This window comes from Stegodyphus dumicola, chromosome 1 (assembly GCF_044657685.1).
Source record: "Stegodyphus dumicola isolate Sdum_Otavi_A_Nest chromosome 1, ASM4465768v1".
In the NCBI taxonomy this organism is placed as follows: domain Eukaryota; kingdom Metazoa; phylum Arthropoda; class Arachnida; order Araneae; family Eresidae; genus Stegodyphus; species Stegodyphus dumicola.
Window position 1 is genome coordinate 177,843,100 of NC_140768.1, and position 17,974 is coordinate 177,861,073.

At 32.2% G+C, this 17,974-nt stretch overlaps 1 protein-coding gene across 3 annotated transcripts in view; it reads left to right on the forward strand.

Moving 5' to 3' along the window:
- Window positions 1-17,974, forward strand: part of LOC118203454 (cyclin-dependent kinase 17-like) — a 286,968-nt gene that overhangs the window by 57,429 nt on the left and 211,565 nt on the right. For 2 of the 3 annotated variants that reach the window (XM_085823207.1, XM_085823211.1), the window contains exon 4: window positions 583-729. In XM_085823207.1, coding sequence (XP_085679333.1) covers window positions 583-729 — 147 coding nt within the window. Of the gene's footprint in view, window positions 1-582; window positions 730-13,025; window positions 13,047-17,974 lie in introns of those variants that run through there. The other variant, XM_085823224.1, reaches the window with a different exon arrangement.

Genomic DNA, 17,974 nt, shown 5'->3' on the forward strand with positions numbered 1-17,974 from the left:
TTACAATACTTCCTTTTTACTTCGTACAAGGAAGTAAAAAACCTTAGATTAGGGCAAATTATAAATATCAAAATAAAATTTTTAATAAAATCTGCTAATCTAGGGTTTCTCTCTTTAACTGTATATTTTGCATGTTCCCTTTATTTCCGTAATTTATATGGCGTGTTCTTTTCTCTATAGATTTACTTATGTATCCCTGTTACATACATTTAAAACATTCCATGACAAACTAAAAACTTTCTCCTGGCCAATATTTTACAAGGCAGAGAAAATCTTAGTAGGAAGAAAATTGCAGTAGAATTTTCAAGTCAATTTTTTTTTATATTTTGGTATTTTTGCATTTTTATAACTGAGATAGAAATGTTAAAATATACCGAGTCTTGGATCTTTTTTCCTTATGTGTCATATAATTTAAAGGAATCTTTATGTAACATTGCAACATGAAATTCACTGAATCTTTTATTTTTATTATATTTTCAGATTTAATTTTTATCTCAAAACTTATATCATTATTAACATATGAAGCATAAAATGCGCTGTTATTCATACAGATACTTATCTGCTTATAATAAATATTTTTAGAAGATCCTGAGTTCAGCCGAAATTTTTCTCAAGTTGCTGAAAGCAAAAGATCTTCCAATCGATCTACATCTCCAAAAATAGTTCCGTGGAAACGTTCTCGGGACTTTTCAAGACTATTGAATCGTACAAAAGGAGAAAAGTTACAAGGTATGATGAAAATTAATCTAATTCTGTAATTAGTACTACTAACTTTAAACTGGTAAGTAATTCAGAACAGAGAGCTTCATTGACTGCGTGAAAATATAATGCGCAAGATAAAACTGTTTTATCTTATAAAATAAGGCGTAAGATAAAGCTGTGTTTTATCTTATAAAAAATAATGCGTAATATAAAGCTGAAATGTAATGCGTAAGATAAAGCTGTTTTTAATATGTATTAAAATATAATACGTAAGATAAAGCTGTTTTATAATATGTAATATATGAAATATTACATATTATGCTGTTTTATAATATGAAATATAATGCGTAAGATAAAGCTGTATTTTATCTTACGCATTATATTTTCATCAAATATTATCTTTTCTTAAGTTAGGAAAATGCCGGATGACCGTTTTCAATAGTGTCACCTAATAACTTAGGCTTTCGAACTGATCTTCAGCACTAGATAAATAGTACATAATACTGCTAGTCAGCTATGTTATTACGTTTGTCCAACCCCGCTCGCCTCCAAAATGACATTGCTGCTAAATTTTTGGGGTTCAGTTGACTGATTTCATTAATGTGCAGAAGAAAAGCACGGAAAAAAGAAGAAAATATTTTCCCTCATTCTGAAATTTAAAACGTAGTTTCAAATGATTTTTAAAGCATAGCCCGAATTTGCTTATAGAACCTAGCAAATCTAATTTTTTTAACAGGTAATATTTTAATGTGCTTCATGTTTCTCAATATGATTAATGATCTTGTTTGAAAATCGTTATTATTTCATAAAAACGTTTCAATCGAGTTTTCGAAATTTCTGACATTTGGGAAAAATATACAGTAAATTTAAAATTTAAATGGTTAGAAAAGATTAAAAAATAATTTTTTTTCTTCTTTCTTTCTCTCTTTTTTTTAATGTGTTTTAACTTTTTCGTTTTTAAAAACTGACTAGCTTTAAAATTAATTTAGAAGTCAAACAACAAAAATCAGCGTTATGTTTTCAAATTTTCATAGGACAAGTTTCAATGGCTTGCGCTTTTGCAGCTGAGGATGATGGCTCGGTAAAACCATCGAAACTAGTCCTCTGAAAATTTGAAAACATAACGCTGATTTTTGTTGTTTGACTTCTCATGCTAATCTCATGACTTCTCATGACTCTCATGACTCATGCTAAACACAGGTTTCAGAACTATAAGGTGAAACAGATTTTGGTTTGGTTTATTTAATTATGACAAAGCACTGGAGGGCTATCTGCCTAAGGGCAGGGATGCCTTCGTGAAGGACTCTTTTAGAGAACTTCCTCGTATACACGTTACACACGAGGAAAATCGTGAAAACGCCCATGCAGCAATCCCGTTCGCCGGGAAGCGAACCCCGGACCAAACTACCAGTGTTCAGCAATTTTGCCGCTTGGCCGCTGATGGGCCAAAGGAGGATTTGGAAAAGACGAATGCAGAATGCACGTTATTCATTCATGAGCTCACCTTAAATTTCTTTTCTCAGCGCTTAATTTCTAAACTCAGAAATACCAGAGCCCTATGGATGGACATCAGGAAAGACGAACAAAAGTAAATAAGCTAAATAACTTATAAAAAAGTAATTAATAATTAAAATTTAATAAAATCTAACAAGGTAAATAAAAACTTACTTGTTAAGTTAATGATAAATAGTTAAACAAAATAAAATAATGAATCTTAAACTTAACGTCTTATTTGGAGCTCCGGATGGAACTACGATTTCGTTCAGAAATTGAGAAATAGTGGAGTCATGATCCGGCCGAATTTAAGCCCTGAGTGTACAGAAATGTATTATTTCAGGGGGAAGAAAATGTCTTTCTTGTGCACCAATAAAAAGAAGTAAAACAATTAAAACCGTAGTAATGAGAATAGAAGGAATGCTAGAAAGAGGTATGGATATGGCAGGATATTTTAACGGAGAAGTGTAGGTTTGAAAACAAGCAGAGAAGGGTCCAACAACTTCCTGACCACGAATCCCTGCCCAGCAGAATGTGACGAGGGAAATTTTTTTCGACGAATTCAAACAGTGACCTGTAAGTTGAGAACAAATGTAAAATTTTGTACAAGTTATCTCCCCCCTTCCCCAATATTTAGTTACATCGCTCCGAAGAGTCTGCAGGTGCTCTTTTTTATATGAAACATCTAGCCTTGAACATGTCTGAGCCGTCGTTTAGTATTTCACTATGTCAACTTATTGTAACTTAGAGTGCATTTAGGAATATATATATATATATATATATTTTAAAGAAGATTCCCTGCCTGCGTTCTGTTGACGGGTAACTGAAACTGCCAATACCGAATCAGCGAATACATGACCAGGATCATCACTGGCGACTTTTCTTTCCTTACAAGTCTCAACGTCCATCCATAGGGTGTTTCCTAAATAAAGACGGGCATGCATTTGGAAGTTAAAATCGATTTTTAAGAATTACTTTATTACTAAATAAAAATTTTTCAAGATCAAAGAATTTTCTGTTGAAATTGTGTTTGTTTTACCAATATATATATATGAGGGAGTCTCTTTTACTTGAAAGTCCAGTGCGATCCGGCTAGAATTTCGTTTTATCTTAAAAATTGAGAAGCACTAGTGTCGGGCTTCGGTGGACTTCGCCACAATTTTAGGTCTGATAGTACCTGTTTTCAGGAGAGTTTATGTGCGGAGAATTTCTTCAGAGGCATCTCAAATGATTCGCATCTAGAATGAATGGAAGTGCATTGATGACAGTTCAGGCCGCATTAATCGCCAAAGTAATTGGCAATACGTAATTATTTTAAAAGACTAGCGGAGAGATTGACGCATCAGTCTTAAACTTTCTCTAAAGGACATGGTGAAAGGATCAGATTCACTCAATTGCTCATAGGGATAAACTTTTCATCCAGTTGGTGTGTATCAGGAGGGCGCTACAGCAAAATTGGGAACTGAGTGGTTTGAATAACATGAAATTGAACTCTCACATCTTTCATGTCTTGCACGATCTTATGATCTCCATATCATTAACCCATCACCATGAAGTGAAATAACCGCTGTTTTGCAAGAGGAATGGTTAAAATTATCTTTAATGGTTGCGCAAGGTTTGCATGGGCCTTTTCAAAAACTAATAGCTGTAGTATTGCCCTTCAAAAGAGGGTCTGTAACATATCAATAAAATTATTTTTATCTGGGAATGTTTCACTTTCATAGTCCAAGCCTGTATAGTACTAATATTTATAACGTGACGTTGAAATTTCCACGTATGGATGCATGTAGCAGTCTCATTGTTATGCGTAGATTCTGTAGTTGTTTACAGTTCAAATAGCAGATATTTGATTAGCAGTGTTGCCATTAAGAAGTGTAAAAATGTAATTAAAAATATATTAGCTCACTCTATTGCCGTAATAAACAATAACATATTGCATTTTGAAAGATAGAATAAAGATGCAGCATGTTTGGGAGTAACTCATCGACTTCTAGACAAAGAGTCTTTGTTCTAGAGAAATTTTATTTCTTTATTTATTTATCTTCCATGACAGAAAAATGTAATGTGATGGTCGGTTTTAAGCTAAGAGTTTTGTATAGAAATGTCATATGTAATGGAATCATTATATAATGAAAATAATTGGTGACCTAAATGAGAATGTGACTGTATGAGTGTTTCTAGCGACACGTACGTTCTCAAATAAGGTAACTGAGATACATTATTTTAAATCAATATTCTATCTGAATCTGACCTATTTGTAAAACACTCAAGTTAAAATTTGAGAGAAGTGTTTATATGAATATAGTATTAACATATTTAGATAAGCTATTAAAACTTAGAGATATTATAATTTTGCTTAGCATCATTTAAGAAACAAAAAAATATAGTGTTAATTAATAACTCATATCCAAAATATAATATTTCGGTACGTAAAAGTAATTCTGTTTGGTACCAAAATGCTCCCCATTTGCCTCATTTTTTAAAATCAAATCCCTAATCAGATCTGGGACGACGCAGTTTTTCTTATTGTTGCAGGTGCGAGATCTCAGTATTCTAACAGATTTTTGTTGATTCAGAATGTAAACTAAGAGAGATCAGGAAATATGAATGGAAATGAAACACAGAAAAGGAATAAAACTATATTTTCACTGTACTAATTATTAACTTTACCTATATGTAAATAAAAATGAGTAACTTTTAGCAGTGTGAAATAGTACGCAATATTATGGAGACCTTACAGAATATTCCAAGCATAACTTAACGAAATAGAACGGTATGAGATGATTAGAAAACCTGTAGCACGATTTCTCTTACCTGTGATGGAACATGAACAGCTGTCCTCACTTCAGAGTGCAACCTAAGACAGATTTTAAAGATTGTATCTCAAAATACGTACGTGACTGTGGGCTTCTACTTTGGTGAAGTTTAACCTGGTTACCCGGAAACCAAACGAATCTAAACAAAAGATGGCTGTCATACATGTCAAGACGGCCTTTTAATTTTTGTCGTAGAAGCAAAAAAATAAATGGTCTTAAAATTGAAGGTGAATTTCTATTTGCTGTGGTGATTCAGCATTCGTTGCAGCGGTAACCAATCACGCGTTCAATTTCGAATTTTCTGCATGCTGTAAAGACTGCATTGTGTTGAGCCATTTCCAACTTTCTGTAAACGAAAATGGAAAGTGTGCTATTTATTAGAATTATTAGCACTAGCATGTTAATTTAAGAGCGTCTGATTTCATTAAATATCGCTTTAGTGTTGTTTTGTATAAAGAAAAAGAATTAATTTTTAATTATTATCAAATGGTATCAATTCTTTCATGTCAGTCACAAATCGTAAATCACGTTAAATTTACTCCGAGGTTCCGTTAGTAGAAGTTATGGAGGAAATTTTGTAAATTTTTATCTTTCAGTCTTAAAAATTTCTGTTTTTTAAATTTATTTTTTATCTTTGCCTTAAAAGTGTTGTATTTCTTCATTCCGATGTATTCTGGCAGAATATTTATAAATTAAATGAATTAGTGAGAAGTGTTAACACTAAACATTTTTATCTCCAGCGCGCCAGACAGTTGTCATTCGGAAAATTGTAAGATCTTTCAATTTTGATCAGCAAAGTCGAATATTTGAAAGCAGAGCCGCAAATCAATGTGTTTCTCATTCAGTAAAGCTTAAAGATTTTTAGCTTTCAGATTGGATCTGTACGGTTATTAAGTAAGTATTGAGGTAACTAAGGGATTTAAAAGCAATAAACACACTTCTTAAGAATTTTTTTTTTTTTTTTTTTTTTTTTTTTTTTTGCTTTTGAATGTGATTGATTTAAATAAAAATGTATTAAAATCGTGAGGTATTTAATCAGAAATATTAAATATTTGTATGAAGTTAAACTATCTGAACTGAGTTAAGTCAATGTATATTTTTTCTTTTTTATGATTACTATTTTATGCGGCAAACTTTTGAAGAAATAAGATAGCGAATATTAAAAAAATATATGGCAAGCCAAAACATTCTATTCCGATTTATAAAGATATACTGTTTTTTGATTTTGCTGTTGAATTTTATGTGGCCGAAGTGCGAAGAACGTGATATTTATACAGTTAAACACAAAAATGTTAAAAATAAAGAGACAAATAAAATTGTTGAAAATTTTACTAAGAAAACTTAACTCTGATATTATGAGCTTAGAAAAGACTGAAAAAAAAAAAAAAAAAAAAAAAAAAAAAAAAGAAAAATGCATGACAATACATAATGCTGTGTGGGTAATTTTAAACATACAATATTTAAACAAATTTTTGATTTTGCTGTTGAATTGTATACTACGAAAGTGCGAAGAAGAAGGTGGTTTTTAATAATAAAGCTTTAAAAAAAAAAAAAAAAAAAAAAAAAAAAAGGAAAGAAAGAAAGAAAAGTATGTGTTAGCAGGAGTGAGTTTAAGAGTAGACTGGTAATCTGCGATGCTCAGCACGGGCATAAAGAACCTAACAAACTTCCTGGTGCTACGTTAAAATTCTTTTTAGGTTTTTTTTCTTTCTTATTTGAATTAAAATTAGAAAAAAAGAGAGAGAGAGAGAATATCATTGAGATTCCTATTACTGTATAATTGACGAAAAGATAATTTATATTCAGATTAATGCAAGCTTTAAAGAAACGCATGCGCTGTTACGAGACTGACGAAGTTTATCATTAAGGACAAGAATATTTAAATGCAAAAATTGAGTGAAATAATTATTGCACGGCATTTTTAAATCAAGAAAGTTTTTCAGATGGAATTTTAAATCTTAACATCCTTGTTTTACGAACTTCTGTGTGCAAATACTTTTTGCCAATGTTTTTAAATCAGTTCTAAGGTAGGAAATTTTTTCGTCCGAATTGTGCAAGCTTGGAAACTAAGAGACTTCAAAATTTTCTTTATTTCTCTTAGTAAATGTCTACAAATTCTATGTTTATTTGGGAAATAAATGAATTTTCCAGTTTCATCATTTCTTTAATTTAATGAATATTAAAAAAAATGCTGAATATCACATTTAAAAGTACATTGACAGTCTGTTTTGTCAGCCTTTTCGAAATTATCTGTAGTTTTGGAAAATATCTGTGTCTTTGCTCGTTCTTTTAAGACCGGTAAGTTTGATTTCGAATGATTTCGACATCAGATGCGTTCGTAAAAATACTCTCCCATAGAATAAGATGGAAAAGTAAATTTACTGCACATTTTACTTCACGACTAAACATTGGTTTTAGCAGAACTTTGCAGCTAGTTTAACCAATCAGAAGGAAGGTAAGAGATGACCGAAACTCTTTTTAGCCATTGCGTGCAGTATCAAATCGCTACCTGATGCTGGATTGAAAAATGTTTGGGTTGACTGTTTCTGAATCTGCAGTACCTTGGTAGTTTAATAGCCTTATCTTCCTTAATAGTAGATGGAGTAGAATGAATTTCTTGAATGTTTTCATGGTGTTCCTCTATTATATACGTATACAGAAACTGATAATACGAACCATTTTGGAAGTAGGGAAAATCTTAAGTTTTTGCAAATTTTGTCGACGATTGTGTCCCACGAGTCGATGTTAATTTAGCAGCTTTGATAGCTCAGATAGATCTTTTACGCACTTTTTATGTCAGACTTTTATGCATTAATATTAGTGAAATCATTGTTACATGACGTTTTAGCGAAGAGGTACACGTGTTGCTTGAACGCCATGTTGTGCAACATGTTTTTCCAATCACGTTGAAATAAGTGCAGTGAAGCTTGCAGTCGTTACAAAATTGCGATATTTAATCTCTTTGGCGTTCAAGTGAAACGATATGAGTCTAATTTTCTGATAACTAAATTTGTTCGGGAAACATGTTCGATTTTGAATGTTTACTTGATAAGCTATATTGACTGTGTGAATTATGTAAGATAATTAGCAGTCACCGACACCTTAAATTCTGTCAACGTAATTGCCGCCTAAGTATGTTAGAATTGCCCAAAAGAGAAAAAACTTTAAAAAAATTGCAGTTTGATAGGTAATTTATTTAAATAAAGGGAGTTCGGAGGAGCGTGCCATTATGATTCAGGGAGACTTAATTAAATTTATTATGATTATGATTTATTATGCCATTATGATTCAGAGAGACTTAATTAAATTTATTATGATTATGATTTATTATGCCATTATGATTCAGAGAGACTTAATTAAATTTATTATGATTATGATTTATTATGCCATTATGATTCAGGGAGACTTAATTAAATTTATTATGATTATGATTTATTATGCCATTATGATTCAGGGAGACTTAATTAAATTTATTATGATTATGATTTATTATGCCATTATGATTCAGAGAGACTTAATTAAATTTATTATGATTATGATTTATTATGCCATTATGATTCAGAGAGACTTAATTAAATTTATTATGATTATGATTTATTATGCCATTATGATTCAGGGAGACTTAATTAAATTTATTATGATTATGATTTATTATGCCATTATGATTCAGAGAGACTTAATTAAATTTATTATGATTATGATTTATTATGCCATTATGATTCAGGGAGACTTAATTAAATTTATTATGATTATGATTTATTATGCCATTATGATTCAGGGAGACTTAATTAAATTTATTATGATTATGATTTATTATGCCATTATGATTCAGAGAGACTTAATTAAATTTATTATGATTATGATTTATTATGCCATTATGATTCAGGGAGACTTAATTAAATTTATTATGATTATGATTTATTATGCCATTATGATTCAGAGAGACTTAATTAAATTTATTACAAATGATATTATCGATTTAAGAATCAAATCTCGGAAGAAAGTGCCGATGTTGTATGATATTACTGGTGGTTGTTCAACTTAACTGGTGATTGGTCAACTTAATTGAATTAAAAGTAAATTTTTAAAGTTTCTTACGATCTTTGTAATTATTTTCTTAAATTAAATTGAATATATATATATATATATATATATATATATATAATGTAATTTAAGAAACATATTTCTTATATCATATTTCGTAAATTACGTTATAATATTCCTGACTGTAAATTTCAATCAGTTAGTGATTTTAAAATCCGGGAAAAATAATATTCTCTTTCATAAGCGATTCTGTTACCACAAAATAACCATAATTTAACAGCATATTAAAAGTAAGTTTTTTTCTTGTTATAGTGTGTAGTGACCCTCCCTTTTAACAATTAAATCAGTGTTGAGGAACCTAGTGAACTACTAAGCTAATAATCGTTTAAGTCCAGAATCAGAAATGTAACTCAGAACACACAAGAAGGGTTAATTACCGTTTATTGCTCAAAGTAAGGGTGTACAGACGGTCCCTTTCTCAGGACATACAACAAAGCCTCCACATGGTCTTGAACTCAAAATTATAAGAAATGAAAACTTAACTAATGACTAACTAAAGAGGTTTAGCCGAAAATCTAACACAATTCAAAAGTAGTTGGTCCCTAAATATCACATTATCTAGCGAAAGCTATCAAGGGCACGTTGTTGTTGTTGCTTATGTTCACTTGTCTGACGTAGTAAGACCAAGCCCAAAAGATTCCTCGTGGGAAGGAGCGCTAGATTACGTCTGTCGTTGTAACTGCCTTGAGCACCATTCAAGTGACAATGCGATTTTGCTCAATTCCTCCCCCAATTTTGATGAAGAGCACACCGGGGGGGGACGTGTCCGAAGTTCTCCCACCCCTCTCTCCTTCCACCAAACCACACGAGAGGACTTTCGGCTCGCCGCATATTTAGAGTGCCGCCATGCCGCACCGACACTATACATTTACAAATATTCCGGAATTCGAACCCTCGCCCTTCGGCACGGCAATCAGTGAAGCTAACCGCTGTACCGGTTCGGCGGCATCAAGGTCACGTAATACGGTCGAGCGTAGTAACAGCTTAGAGAGACATAATCACGTCGAAATAAGTAAAAAAAGGCAAACGCTATTCAGAAATTCTAATTCTCTCTCTCGAAGGGGGCCACCAGCGGCTGAGCGGTAAAGTCGCTGAACACTGGTAGTTCGGTCCGAGGTTCGAATCCCGCAAACGGGCTGGCTGCATGTTTTCGTGGTTTTCCCCATTTGTAACGTGTATACGAGTCAGTTTCCCTTAGAAAGTCCTCCACGAAGGCATCCCTCCCCTTAGGCAGATAGCCTTCGAGGCTTTGCCATAATCACACACATACACACCTCTCTCGGAAGTCAGTGGATTTTCGACTTAAATACTACTCTTTCGCATTTGCGTTAAACGCGATTCTAAAAACACTTTCTGGTAAGGAATTGTAAGCTGAAACCAGGAGATAGATAAGGAGCTTTAACTTAAAAATAACTGTTATAAACTTAGGATAAACCTTACAAGTTAATTCCAAATGCTATTAATGAGTTGTGTGTATAAATTAGATTTTAAACATCATACTTAAAATTCCTTGATGTTAAACTTCTGAAATTACTTAAAAATATGTGAAATTAAGACAAAAAGTGTTATTTTCATCACTATTACAGTTTGTGTGAGGGTAAGCTAAATTTCTTCTTGCACTACTCAGATAGGCACCATATAAAAGGAAATTTACAATTATCATTTCCGCAGGAAGAGACAGATTTTAGAAATCTATTTTAAGTACATTATCGCATTAGGAGGAAAGAGGATCTACCGTATCCCCCCCTTTTTCTATTAATTTTATCGTCCGAAAATCGAGAGGGGAAAATTATGGGAATAATATAATATCCGAAGGACGCAGTTATGGGAAGAACTTAACAATTGGAACTAGTGGATAAACTACAAGTAATTATCATAATATTATTTCTTTAAAAGAACTTATATTCCAATAAGAAAACACAGTAATATTAACATTACAATATCGAATAAGATATCTTCATTTCTGTTTCCTAGTAACTTCAATATCAAACCTTCTTATTGCTGCCATTGCTATTTCTTAGGTCTCAAATCATCCATAAGAACGTGAATCTGTAGCTGACTCGATGAATATCAGTTTGGGTTTGCTTCACTGCGATTGGTCGATTCTTGTATTAAATTAACGTTCAACACTTAGAAAGGAAATGTTCGGCGTGATCTTGGCAAACAGATTGCGAGGGTTTGTTTTTGCTAGAAAGACGAAAACAATCATTACGTGGACGAACCCATTTTAAAATTTAGGGGAGCTTGTTTTCTAAACGCATTGAATAAGGGGATAATTATGCGAATATTTTTAAAATTTTCAGAACCTGGCGCTAAAAGGCTATGGGGGAAATACCCGAGGAAATACTGTAGTCTGATCTTTGAGACAGTAATAAATTATTATATGTATGATCGCATTATTTGCATGGTATCGATTTACTTGTATGACATTGCATTATTACTTATTGGTATCGATTTACTTGCATGGCATTGTTAAAGATTGAATTACTGTATATCAAATTTACTATCAAACATCGTGTAAATACATAAAAAGGGTTTCTGCTTTTCTATGATCTACTGTTTCAAACCTCGAACCATTATATTTGTCACATAATTCTAATTTTCGATGTATTTGTCATGTGTTATGTGTGGGAAATTATGCAAGTAAGCTTTCAATTCATGGCATCATAGCTTTTGTGCATAAAAAGTGTGCTAACTTTAAACGCGATAAGTAACGCATATTACATTATTGAAATTTTCAGGAATAAAAATGCATTTATTGACAAGAAACCCTTTTTAGTCCAGAGGACTTTGCCCAGAACGACTATTAATTTCGTTCTGGCATTTTGCGTCGATTCACGATAAGCGTTATTTCACTTTTCAAATTTTTGCCACCAAATATTATCGCCATGTATTATATTTAAAGAAATTAAATAAAGAAGAATGCATGAATGTGCGTATGTTTCTCGCACTGTAATAAAACAACGGTACTTAGAGCCATCCAAATTTGAATAACGTAATCTTCCACAGAATATGGGCACGTGGAAGCCCTAATTTGAATTTAAAATTTGTTTTATTATCGATTTCATATTTTGTAACAATTCAACGAATTTTTGATTAATAACTAAACGATTTCAAAGCGAGCAATGGCAACACTGTACGGGGGAGGGGCATTTTTATCTCCAGTACGCTAGACTCTGTATAGAAAATTCTAAAGATATGCTCATTTTAAAATTATTTTGCGATATTGCTGTTGAACTGAATTTTATGGTTTGAGTCCTTAGAACATGATATTTAGTAAATAAAGGTAACACACAAAATGTTAAAAAAAAAAGGCGCCTTTGGACGACGTGATTTAAAATCTGAAACCTTTCAGATTTATTTATAATTTATTTTTTTTAACAAAACTGTTGTTTTTATTGTGTTTTAAATCTTCAGAAGTGATATATGGATTAAAATCTCATTTTTCCGATTTCTGATTCAGTGATGCAGGATTTATTTTGCGTATTAGGAAGAAAGGGGCAGAAATTTTAGTGGTTCTTAATTAAAAAAATGTGAGTAATATTACACTTAAATTGCTTTACGTTCACTTTTTCAATTACCTACTTTCTTTGATGTATCCTTCTAACGATAGCCATTTTTTATCCTTTGTTTAATTCATTTATTATTATTTTGTTATTATCAACCTCGATTCACAGAAAACGTACACTGCGAAGTTAGAATGTTATGGATCTATCACAGAACACCGGAAATTCGAACTTGCTTGCTTCATTGCTAGAATTTCAAAGTTTTATTTCCTGTGGCGCAGTAAAGAGAGAGAAAGGAGGGGGAAAAAAGAACTTAAATGTAGATGCTGGCGAAATGTGTAACTGTAAAATGTGTAAATTATTTAATATATGAAACGCAATAAAAGTGTCTTTTGCATGAAAAAGCACTCCACCCTTCTGCATGGTAAGTGGAGATTTTGTAGTTCTGCCAAATTTTTTGGCAGAGTTTTGAAAAGTTCTTCATGGTTTTACGGCTGAACGAGTTCAGAAAATGATGCGTGTGCCTGTACCGGGTTGTCCCCTATACTTTCACGTACACGTGAACTGCATTTGCTTAAGAGATTTAAGTTTTGCTGCTGGTTATGAAGCGTATTTTGCTAAAATTAAGTATTTTCTTAGGCATGATTTTGGATAGTGCATGAATAATGTTTTTGAAGTGTTATTATTTTCGAAATTTTGTATCATATGATTTTAGAGGTTGTTATCTTCGTATTTATCATTGTATGTGCTAAAATGCAAATCTCTGATTAAAAGAATTGCAAATTAGTTTTAGTAGAATTCAATTAAGCTTAAATTTAACTCATGGGGAGTCGAAAATTGATCGCGAGTCCTGTTCCTAGCTAATTGCGCGATGTTTTTTTGTTTATGAAAAGTGTTTAAAATTCTTTAATAGGGAAGATTTTTGCAAAGTTCGCCGTCAGAATGAATATGATAACGGCTAAAATTTCGTTTGGATTTTCTATAAACTACCCTTCCCCTTCAGTTCACCGAAAAAAGATATTTTTGATTTTCTGGTAGGAAACATTTTATGTAACATCATGATGTTTTAGGAATATCTGCACCAAACACCGCTTACACGTATTAATTAAAGGGCGATATTATAGCTTAATGAACGATCAATCATGACTAACTTTCAGTATATTTTTCTAGAAAATCCGCCTTGGCCAGTTTTATTTCGAAAAAGTTTTAAAAAAAATCTGAAAGCTTTCAGATTTTGTATTACTCCCAAAGGGACGTTGTTATTAACGTTTTCTGTGTACCTTTATTTATAAAATATCATGTTCTTCGCACTTAAAGCATAAAAATCAACAGCAGTTTTTTTTTTTTTTTTTTTTTTTTTTTTTCTTGTTGTTGTACAGTGTTGTTGCCATTGCTCGCTTTGAAATCATTGAGTTTCTTTATCATAAATGCTTTACAAAATATGAAATAGATAATAAATCAAATTCGAAATTTGGGCTTCCAGATGCCCATAGATAGAGAGTACGTTATTCAAATTTGTTGTCTCTAAGTGTCGTTTTTTTCTCACAATGCGATAAACATACATACATTTATGCAGATTCTTCATTATTTAATTTCTTTAAGTATAATACAGAGCTCTAATATTTGGTGACAACAATTTAAAAAGTGATTTGCTGTTTATAGTGAATCGACGCAAAATGCCAAAACGAAATTAACAGCCGTTCTGGGCAAATTGCCCTTTTGGGCTAAAAACAACTATTGCGGAATATATACTATTTCCTACAATAGGTATCCTGTCTTAAAGAAATTTGATACAAAGTATCGAACATTAACGTTTTGTTAAATATTTTTTGCCATCATTGTGAACATCTCTTCTTTTAGAATACAAGTATTCCAAAATGAATTCGTATTTTTCATTACACTGTTGATTTCATTAATCATGCAGTTTGATCGATCAGTGATCAACAGGCTAAAGCCGTGGAGTAATGGCAGTTTGACATAGGGCTTTGTTTCCTATGGAATGGGCATGGGCAGCTGTACGAACTCTAATGGTTTATCTAGCTGGTAAATATGAACTGCGTTCGGTTAAAAATTCTCCATGAAGGGATTATTGTCTTCGCCAACAGGTCTCATATGCTGTTCTGTACTTATCAGGTAACAGAGAATAACATAATCGAAAATTGAAAAAAAAAAAAAAAAAAATCATATATCTCTGCCTGTAAAGTTTTAAACCTTTGTTTGGGTTAAGTATGTATTCTTCTAGCTATGCTCCCTTCTGCCGTTTATCCTTGATTGTTTACAAATCAGTTAACATAAAGGAAAAAGGAGATGCGAACCTATTCATTATCTGGAAATGGCGAAGCAGACCACTTCCCTCTTTTTTTCATAATTGGTCGCTTTTGAGAACTTGCCCAAAATAGCGGCAAGCCGGAAAAGAAAGGAAATGCAAAGTGAACATTCCGAAAAACCAGACGTCATCAAAAAGAAAACTCGAGCGAAAGCCAAGGTTTCATATAAAATATTGCCAAAAAATTTCGGATGAATCGAGATTGTAATGAAGGAATCTGCTCTGTATCATTGGTCAAGAAGATTTGTCCAGGTGATGTTACACTTCTGCACATCCAAGGTAGGGGTGCATGAAAACAGGCTGTAACTAATCAAAAGTTGCGTTTTCGCACAGTCAATCAGCCTACGGTTACTCTTATTATATAAAATGAATTTCGTTCTACATTTCACATCCGAAGAGATGCCTCTGTTGTATCAGTGATGGAAACACTTCAAGATAATAACACGCAAGTAATCGACAAATCACGCTCTTGCGGGTTATCCACTGCGGTTACGGATGTCGGCATTGCACATTCATCAGCAAACAACGAACAGTGATTATAATGTAGAGAAGTCTTCAAAATCATTGACGTGAAATCATTAGAAAAAAGAGACCAGATTTGCTGAAAAAAAATGTGGTTTTGCTCTCGGATATTGCTGTGATTTTGGCAAGATTATCCGAAATCTCTCTATTCAGAACTAGAGTATCTTGTTCATAACCTAATTTTACTAATATTTTATGAAATTTGAAGCAGGCGGGAAACACAATTCTGCTATTGAAAGTGTCACAAAAAAGTTTGTTTCATTTTCTTGAATAATTTCTAAAGCACTTTTTAAAAGTGTAATTCAGTGTGTAGGATTCAAATTTGAAAAGGAAAAAAAATTGGAAATCCGTGGATTTATCTAATTCTGACTAAGAGGATCAGCCTTATAAAATTTTTCAATCAGCCTACGTATCTTAATTATTCCTGCATGTAATTTAATTATGTGTTCCAGTTCTTATTCAAAAAGGAAAATATTTCTTAGTCATTTATAGCTGCTCTTTCATTCCGCCATAAATTAAAATGAAGAAATGTATAATATAGATATATTTTGTTGGAGTTTAAATTAGATTTTATTTAAATTTTCCTATTTCTACAGAGCAAATTCTGAAACAGTAACTTAAGTCTTTTATTTTTAAAATTCACTTGGGTCTATGCGGTATGTGTAAGTAAATCGATTTTTTCTTTCATTAGATTAAATTTTGGGTTTAGCGAAGAAACTTTAAAGGTTTATTTAATTCTTTTTTCAAGTACACTTTAGATGTCAGCCCACTTATAATGTGATTTTTTGATCAACCTGAGCATACCCATGTTCAACCTTCCAAGCGTTTAAGTATTTATTTTTGAATAGCATTGTAGAAAATAATTTAGAATAAGTCACAACGCATATTGAAAAGTACAATAGCTTGATGTCATAAACATGAAAATGAGATTTGGAATAAGGCAACATAGAAGGATCTTCAGAAACGATACAGCTATTGGAAAACAGTACCATAATAATAAAATAGGAAGTTTATACTGATTTCATCCGTGGTATCAGCTGTTGCTGTTGAATTGCATTGGACCATTAAACAAAATAGATGCATTTTTCTTTTACCTTTTTCACCGTTATTCAGCATTTTAACGAAAGTAACTTTGCTCATTGGTCCACGAAATCTGAACGAGCCCTCCCAAAATATGCGGGCTTATGGAAATGGCCAGTTAAAGTTTATGGCTCTAACATTATTCCTTTCCCTACAAAAGGTGGGGGTGGGATTTGCTTGCTGAATTGTCATTGAAAAAATGCATTGTCAACTGTTTCAGAAAACTAAGCTGTATATAGTATCTGTTGAACGATATTTTTGCATCTAACGGCCTTCGCAAGTTTTCTGCAGGATAGTTTGAAAAAATTGTTCCTTGATGTTATTAAAAACTAGAACTTGCTGAAACTTAATTGATTTACTTGCACTTTGTACACCGTAATAACGGTTGGCTTCACTATCACTGATGAAGTCGCGGAAAATTCTTGTGACAGAATATAATTAATTACATGTTACTTGTTCTAAATGATGTAATATAATTCATGATGTCATTACAAAACATGCTGGAAAAAAGTCAATGTATAGTGAGAAAAATCTCATGAAATGTTGTGCAGTTAAGGCACAGACTTTTTTATTGCGCTAAAAGTATATAAACTGATTGAGCGTCTACTAAGAAAAATCTCATGAAAAGTCGTGCAGTTAAGGACAGACTTTTTTTTACTGAGCTAAAAGTATATAAACTGACTGAGCGTCTGCTAGCACTTATAGGTTGTTTGTTTGCCGAATTATAGCAAAACACACGAAAGCTATCTTGTTTATATAGAACAGTAGTATTAGATCAGTCCATAAATTCGTGCGCATTTTTTTGGTAAATTTTTAAATAATATAAAAACGCAATTTAACGTTTTAATCAATTATTTATTTTCTTCCATTATCTACAATGTCTCGCCATCTTACAGGCAGCTTTTTTATGCCATTGCTGTAGAAAGACTATGGTTTTGATGCAAAAAACTCGAAAGTTCATTGTATGCATCCTGCTTAGAATTTAATTTTTTTTCCCAGTAAAAATTTTTGTAAACCACGAAATAAGTGAAAATTACTTGGGGCAATATCTGGGGAGTAAGCAGGATGTGGCAAAAGCTTCCAATCAAATTCACTAATTTTTTGCACCGTCGTTCGAGCTGTATGCGGTCTAGCGTTGTCACGATGAAACAACACTTTCTTGATATTCACCCATCGTGGGCATTTTTTGATCAATTCTGAGTTTAGACGGCAAAGTTGTTCACTATAAACTTCTGAATGAATCGTTTGATTTGGTTCTAACAGTTCAAAACGTCGTGAACGGTGTTCATCATCCATACTGCTTTTTCCAACTTTAAATTTTTTAAACCATTTCTGGGCAGTCCTTACACTAACAGTGTGTTTACCATGTATATTATTAATTTTTATCGCTGCAAATCAGGCAGATTCACCACACGAAAATAAAA